The 8,056-nt window shown below is 41.3% G+C and overlaps 1 protein-coding gene across 3 annotated transcripts in view; it reads left to right on the top strand.

Annotated features, from left to right (window-relative positions):
• The first annotated feature begins 384 nt into the window (after positions 1 to 384).
• The window catches only part of LOC139368201 (disintegrin and metalloproteinase domain-containing protein 11-like), a 53,057-nt gene continuing 45,385 nt past the window's right edge, over positions 385 to 8,056 (top strand). For 2 of the 3 annotated variants that reach the window (XM_071106845.1, XM_071106844.1), the window contains exons 1-2: positions 407 to 794; positions 1,275 to 1,471. In XM_071106845.1, coding sequence (XP_070962946.1) covers positions 737 to 794; positions 1,275 to 1,471 — 255 coding nt within the window. In that variant the 5' untranslated portion in view covers positions 407 to 736. Of the gene's footprint in view, positions 795 to 1,274; positions 1,472 to 8,056 lie in introns of all 3 variants that reach the window. The other variant, XM_071106846.1, reaches the window with a different exon arrangement.

Genomic DNA, 8,056 nt, shown 5'->3' with positions numbered 1-8,056 from the left:
GTTTGTCTAGGGATCTAGGGATTTCAGTACTAGACCGCTGTTCAATGCAACCTAGTCCTTAAATGCAGAACAGTGTCTATGGGGCTCGTCGGACCATTTCAGTACATGGCGTTTTCTGCCAATGCATAGATCGGTGTCAAACTGCACTCACACCTATATTACTTTCCTTAGTACAATGATACTTACAGTGTGCTGGATACAGCTGCCTGACATTAATGTTGCCACTGAATCTGCAGTTTGCGTTTTCTGAAAAAGAGACGGTGCTACCTGACAGGAATATGCAACAATAGGGTAGATGAGGGAGGGAGCACTGAGTCCCACGTGTTCTAGTCAACGCGGATTCGACGCCCCTCGCTTGCAATCGCTCCAGTTCACTTTTTTTCCAGCAACTCCGAGCCAAGGAAGAATGATCACATTTAACCGCTCAGCGTCACTCCCAATAGGTACTAGTATTCGCCTGTAGTCTTCCCCGGCTTCACCAGTAATGATACACATTTGATCCATATTATATTACGGTTTTTCTTAGCCTTTTGTTGGAGGATGAATAACCTTGTCAGAATATATTTTTTCTAGATAGAGAACCCGTTCTTGGTCGTGATGTGGGTACATCGTTAATTAAAGGGGTCCCCCGCGGCTCTCTGTAATTGTCACCTGCAGTTGGTCCACCAATTTGTATATTTATTTATTTTATTCAACGGTGTTGCTCCATGCAAATCCCGGGGACTATGTGAGCATCATGCTGGCGGTGCGATGCCTGGTGTTCGCTGCAGTGAGTGCGCGGTTTGCCGTGACAGGTAAGAGACTGGGGGGGTTAAAGCCGCGCTTTCTTCCCGCAAATTTAACCCTTAACGCTATACGTAGGCCTATAACTTTCCCTTCATTATTAACGGGTTATTTTGAGATTTTCCGAGCTATTTAAGTCCCATTTTGCAGACTCCCTGTCATGAGAACTACGTGGTAAGATTAGCTGCATTAACAATTTCCCTCGTAACGCGCGCCTGCCGCCTTCGAGATGGGGATGGAGTGGGAGCTGTGCTCCGAGGTTCTGTACTGGCAGCCTACGCAGTAAATCGCGTCCATGGGAGACTGCAGCAGACATCCACAACACCACCATCACAATAGTCAATCCCGGCGATAACAGTGTGCCAATCGCTGGTTGTCGCCCGCTGTCAGTGCAGACATTTCATCATTCACGATAACAAAAGCCCTATTGATTGATCACCCTGCTTCTCTTCCCCTTTCTCTGGCTGCCTGCCTTAACCGCTCGGGTGAAGGCTGGAGCAGCTCGGTAAGCAATAGAGGAGACGGAGAGACGTGGGAATGGCAGCCTTCGGAGGAGCAGGGGGACCGGGGACCTGCTGTGGAGGAAGTCACTCAGCCTAAGCGGCTCCTGCAACAGATCGACTCGGAGGGAGAGTTGGTTCACCTCCATCTGGACACTCGAGTCAAGAACCACACCGAGGGAGCACAGGTGAGTCCTATATTTTGTCTCTAGGTGACACACAAGAGAACACAATTTTCCTAGTCATTATCAATATTTGCACAGACCGGTAGGCTACAGAACTAGCAATGTCAAGCTACTTCCAATCAGGCCTAATGGACATTGCTGAAAGGTGGTCACTGTCAGATCCAACTTTTTGGGTGCTTAAATATCCCATTCATCTTCTGTATCCCTGTTTTGACTGCACATGAACAAAAACTATATTGGACATAGATGTGAGTGTTCCTGCCCTCTCTCCACCAAATCTCACTAGTGTAGCTGAAGGTAAACTCTTCCTCAAATTCATAGAAAACGCTATCTCTATCTCTATTGCCTCACCACCTATAAAATCCTAAATTAACCCCTTAGGTACAGCTTTATGACCTAGCTTTACGACTTATTCCTATAGACACTTGGGGCATGTCCAAAATTGTCATTTGGATGCATAGGGATGGGCGATTCTTGAGTTAGTTGATTGTTGCAGATGCATCATTGTTTTCTATCCTTCTGAAGTCTAAGACACCAATTTTATGGCACCAGGTCCTATTTCTTTTTTTAAATTATAAATTTCCTCCAGAATTGTTTAATTTTTCACCCCAAATTCTCATTAACGAAATGCGTGCAGATTGAATTCTCGGGTAATTTCATACAATCTTACTTTAGATAGATCTAACTTATATCAATAAAACACATAATATGTTGCTGTTGTTTGTTCAAATCATACAAATTGTATACTCATTGAAGTTTACATTTACAATAAACTATAATATTTGTTACGTAAAAACAGTGTTTCTCATTATCGTAACACTTTTTCAAGCTGAAGTAAAAACTACCCCCCAAAATTAAATAAAGTTGTAATCCCCATGATGCATGATCTAGAGTAGTCCTTAGATGAGCACAAGTTCATTTAATTGATTCACTTATTTGCCTTCAGAATGAGGATCTTATTCTCAAACACCCCCTTTACAACACTTGACCTTCTCAAGTGGGTTAAATGCAAGGCAGTTAACCCACTGTTCCTAGGCCGTCATTGAAAATAAGAATTTGTTCTTAACTGACTTGCCTAGTTAAATAAAGGTTTATTTTCCTTTACCGAAATGACTAAAAAGCTGAAATTGGGAAAATCTACCGGAGCCATTACCTTTCCAACATGGAGGCATGAATGGGCTTTAGTGATGTGGTCAATTGTTTCCTGACTCATAATGACTGTCTCCTATTACTTGCAGATTCAACTAAGGGCCTCTCATTACCGAAACACATTTCTCATTACCACATATTTTTTTGGGTCAATTTCAGTAAGGAGAAACTTAATTTTGGTGATGATAATAAGCTAATTCTAATGTATAATCAATGGGTGTGCTGTGTTGGTAACTTCAATTATTTACTAGGACCATGCCTACATTGTATCAATTTTATTGTTTTATATTTTTTGGGCGTAACATCAGTAGGGGTTGTCAAGAAATATGGGTGTATAAACCCCATTTAATTGACTTAAAGCCACAATCTGGAGTTTGTGTTTGAGCAAATAGCAACCCTGCCACCTAAAGAAGGATATCCCCCATTTTGACATGTGTACCTGTTTTTAGCGCTTACCTATACAGTTGTTTGACCGTTTTTGGTCCATATCCCACATATTTAGAATTTAATAAATTTATTTATTGTACGTTTTTACCCCTTTTTCTCCCCAATATCGTGATATCCAATTGGTAGTTACAGTTTTGTCCTATCGCGGCAACTCCAGTACGGGGCGAAAGTCGAGAGCCATGCGTCCTCCAAAACACGGTCCCGCCAAGCCACACTGCTTCTTGACACACTACTCGCTTAACTCGGAAGCCAGCCGCACCAATGTGTTGGAGGAAACGCCGTTAAGCTGGCGACCGAAGTCAACGTGCATGCGCCCGGCCCCGCCAAAAGGAGTCGCTAGAGCACGGTGGGACAAGGACATCTCGGCCGGCCAAACCCTCCCCTAACCTGGACGACGCTGGGCCATTTGTGCGTCGCCTCATGGGTGTCCAGGTCTGCGAAACAGCCTGGGATCGAACCCGGGTCTGTAGTGACTCTTCTAGCACTGCGAAGAGTTATTAGGAAATATAAAATGTATGCTATAGTAATTTTGGCTTAATCTTTTGTTCTTTATCCAAATATGTGTACATAAAAATAACATGTACAGTGCATTCGGAAACTATTCAGACCCCTTCACTTTTTCCACATTTTGTTACATTACAGCCTTATTCTAAAATGTATTAAATACATTTAAATCCAATACCCCATCATGACAAAGTGAAAACAGGTTTTTAGACATTTTTGCAAATGTATTACAAATAAACAAACAAAAGACCTTATTTACATAAGTATTTAGACCCTTTGCTATTAGACTCGGAATTGAGCTCAGGTGCATCATGTTTCATTGATCATCCTTGAGATGTTTCTACAATTTGATTGGAGTCCACATGAATTTACCACAATTGATTGGACATGATTTGGAAAGGCACACACCTGTCTATATAAGGTCCCACAGTTGACAGTGCATGTCAGAGCAAAAACCAAGCCATGACGTCAAAGGAATTGTCCGTAGAGCTCCGAGACAGGATTGTGTCGAGGCACAGGTCTGGGAAAGGGTACCAAAAAATGTCGGCAACATTGAAGGTCCCCAAGAACACAGTGGCCTCCATAATTCTTAAATGGAAGAAGTTTGGAACCACCAAGACTCTTCCAAGAGCTGGCTGCCCAGCCAAACTGAGCAATCGGTCTGGGAGGTGACCAAGAACACGATGGTCACTCTGACAGAGCTCCAGAGTTCCTCTGTGGAGATGGGAGAACCTTCCAGAAGAACAGCCATCTCTGCAGTCCTCCACCAATTGGGCCTTTTACGGTAGAGTGGCCAGACGGAAGCCACTCCTCAGTAAAATGCAGTGGTGTAAAGTACTTAAGTAAAAATACTTGAAAGTACTACTTACAGCGTTTTTTAAAAAATTTATATTTATATTTTTGACAACTTGTACTTTTACTTAACTACATTCCTAATGAAAATAATGTACTTTTTACTCCATACATTTTCTCTGACACCCAAAAGTACTTTTTACATTTTGAATGCTTAGCAGGACAGGAAAATTCCCTAATTCATACACTTATCAAGAGGACATCCCTGGTCATCTCTACTGCCCATGATCTGGCAGACTCACTAAACACATGCTTCGTTGGTGAATGATGTCTGAGTGTTGGAGCATACCCCTAGCTATTAGTAAATAAATAAACAAGAAAATTAAGCCATCTTGTTTGCTTTTTGTAAGGAATTTTAAATTATTTATAATTTTACTTGTATTTTTGATACTTAAGTATATTTTAGAAATTACATTTACTTTTGATACTTAAATATATTTAAACCAAATACTTTTACTCAAATAGTATTTCACTGGGTGACTAACTTTTACTTGAGTCATTTTCTATTTATGTATCTTTAGTTTTACTCAAGAATGACAATTGGGTACTTTTTCCACCACTGGTAAAATGTACATGACAGCCCGCATGGAGTTTTCCAAAAGGCACCTTAAGGACTCTCAGAACCTGAGAAATAAGATTATCTGGTCTGATGAATCCAAGATTGAACTCTTTGGCGTGAATGCCAAGCGTCACATCTCGAGGAAACCTTGCACCATCCCTACAGTGAACCATGGTGGTGGCAGAATCTGGCTGTGTTTCAGCAGCGTGGACAGGGAGACTAGTCAGGATCGAGGGGAAAGATGAATGGAGCAAAGTACATAGAGGCCATTGATGAAAACCTGTTCCAGAGCCCTCAGGACCTCAGACTGGGGTGAAGGTTTATCTTCCAACAGGACAACGATCCTAAGCACACAGCCGAGACAAAGCAGGAGTGGCTTCGGGACAAGTCTCAATGTCCTTGAATGGCCCAGCCAGAGCCGGACCTGAACCCGATCGAACATCTCTGGAGAGACCTAAAAATAGCTGTGCAGTGGCGCTCCCCATCCAACCTGACAGCTTGAGAGGATCTGCAGAGAAGAATGGGAGAAACTCTCCAAATACAGGTGTGCCAAGCTTGTAGCGTAATACCCAAGAAGTCTCGAGGCTGTAATCGCTGCCAAAGGTGCTTCAACAAAGTACTGAGTGAAGGGTCTGAATACTTATGTAAATGTGATGTTTCAGTTTTAATTGTTTTATACATTGACAAAAATGTTATGATAAGGCTGTAAAGTAACAAAGTGGTCTGAAAAATATAAAGACAAAATACAAGATTCTGAAAATATTGTGTTAATGAGAAATGACAAAATAAACTCATTTAAACATAACTTAAAACAATTATATTTTAACTCAGGCCTTTTCATTCAGTGAGCAATGTAAAAAATAAATAAAATAGAAATAGTTCTGTTATTTTTCGGGACTTTGAAAACTGTTAGGGTATTGAGAATTTTTGCATTGGTACTGTAGTTGTGGAAAAATGCATAATATCTGGTCAATATACATAACAATCATTTTGAAATACATAACTGCAGATCCTAATTTTAGTGGTCCAATGGGAATTATGGTGGAAAATGTGTTTCTGTTTTGTCAAGTGCCAGTTTTGTGAGAATCACCCCTGGGAACTGGGTGCCATTTGGGATTCAGAACATTATGTGGAGCTGCAGTAGAGATATAACTATTAAGAGGCTTTATCTTCTGAGCAGTAGAATGTAGGCATTGTTCTGCAGATTTTCAGTGTATACTGAAATGTGATATCGGTTAGGTTATTTACAGTTATGGGGAGAATATATGTTGCTTTAAAGAAGGGAGCTATGTGTGGCTTCCTCTTAAATGCAAAATGGAGAAAATAAGATCTAATCAATGAAAGATGCTTCAGGGAAGAATTGTTTTCTTCTCTAAATGAGATGAAATAATCACATTTTTTGCCGACTTGGTCTCAGACCTCCTTCATTAGTCAATGCCAGGCAGAATAATTCTCTCATCAATGATTAAAATCCCATTTGATGTAGAAGAGGGAGACGAAATGGAAAGATATTAGTCTAATAGTGTGTCACAGTGCTGGACCACGACTGATGAGACTCGTATTAATAGTTTAACCTAGAACGAGATCTGCTTGTGCTGTACAGTTGGCAAGATGGCACAAACAGATCTGGGACCAGGCTATTTGGCTACTATAGTTAATAGCTACTAAAGAAGCCACTCTAAGAGGAGACTTGTCTTGTGTGACATAATGCTAGTCAGGTTAGCCTTTATTGCCACTTTTATTGCCTGGTGTATTTTCAAAGAAGCTAATGTAAGGTCAATGGCTTGATATGGTATTGTCAGGTGTTCCCATCTTGGATGGTACAAGATGCTTTTAACGTTACTCTACTTTGGTTGGTAGATCTGTATTAGTTGCCATTTGAAAGCTTACAAATGTGGATTGATGTTTCTCACCCCTGGTTTAAACCGAGGCAGGTGGCATGATACTCCTTGCCCTATCGATGCCCCGAAAAGTGCTAATTTCAGAAGTTTTGACCATGAGTCTTCACTGGCCAGGCCTTCACTGTAAATAATAATTTGTTCTTAATTGACTCGCCTGGTTAAATAAAGCTTAAAATGTATATACAGTACCAGTCAAAAGTTTGGTCACACCTACTCATTCAAGGGTTTTTCTTTTCTTTTTACTATTTTCTACATTGTAGAATAATAGTGAAGACATCAAAACTATGAAATAACACATGGAATCATATCGTATCCAAAAGAGTGTAAAACAAATCAAAATATAGGTTATATTTGAGATTCTTCAATGTAGCCACCCTCAATCAGCTTCACCTAGAATGCTTTTCCAACAGTCTTGAAGGAGTTCCCACATATGCTGAGCACTTGTTGGCTGCTTTTCCTTCACTCTGCGGTACAACTCATCCCAAACCATCTCAATTGGGTTGAAGTTGGGTGATTGTGGAGGCCAGGTCATCTGATGCAGCACTCCAACACTCTCCTTGGTCAAATAGCCCTTACACAGCCTGGAGGTGTGTTTTGGGTCATTGTCCTTTTGGAAAACAAATGATAGTTCCACTAAGCGCCAACCAGATAGGATGGCGTATCGCTGCAGAATGCTGTGGTAGCCATACTGGTTAAGTGTGCCTTAAATTCTAAATAAATCACTGACAGTGTCACCAGCAAAGCACCATCACACCTCCTCCTCCGTGCTTCATGGTGGGAACCACACGTGTGGAGATCATATGTTCACCTACTCTGCGTCTCACAAAGACACGGTGGTTGTAACCTATAATCTCAAATGTGGACTCATCAGACCAAAGGATAGATTTCCACCGGTCTAATGTCCATTGCTCGTGTTTCTTGGCCCAAGCAAGTCTCTTCTTCTTATTAGTGTCCTTTAGTAGTGGTTTCCTAGCAGCAATTCAACCATGAAGGCCTGATTCCCACTGTCTCCTCTGAACAGTTGATGTTGATATGTCTGTTACTTGAAGTCTGGGAAGCATTTATTTGGGCTGCAATTTCTGAGGCTGGTAATTCTAATGAACTTATCCTCTGCAGCAGAGGTAACTCTGGGTCTTCCTTTCCTGTGGCGGTCCTCAAGAGAGCCAGTTTCATCAT

This window comes from Oncorhynchus clarkii, chromosome 16, assembly GCF_045791955.1.
Source record: "Oncorhynchus clarkii lewisi isolate Uvic-CL-2024 chromosome 16, UVic_Ocla_1.0, whole genome shotgun sequence".
In the NCBI taxonomy this organism is placed as follows: Eukaryota; Metazoa; Chordata; class Actinopteri; order Salmoniformes; family Salmonidae; genus Oncorhynchus; species Oncorhynchus clarkii.
This window is presented reverse-complemented; position numbering and strand designations above follow the sequence as displayed.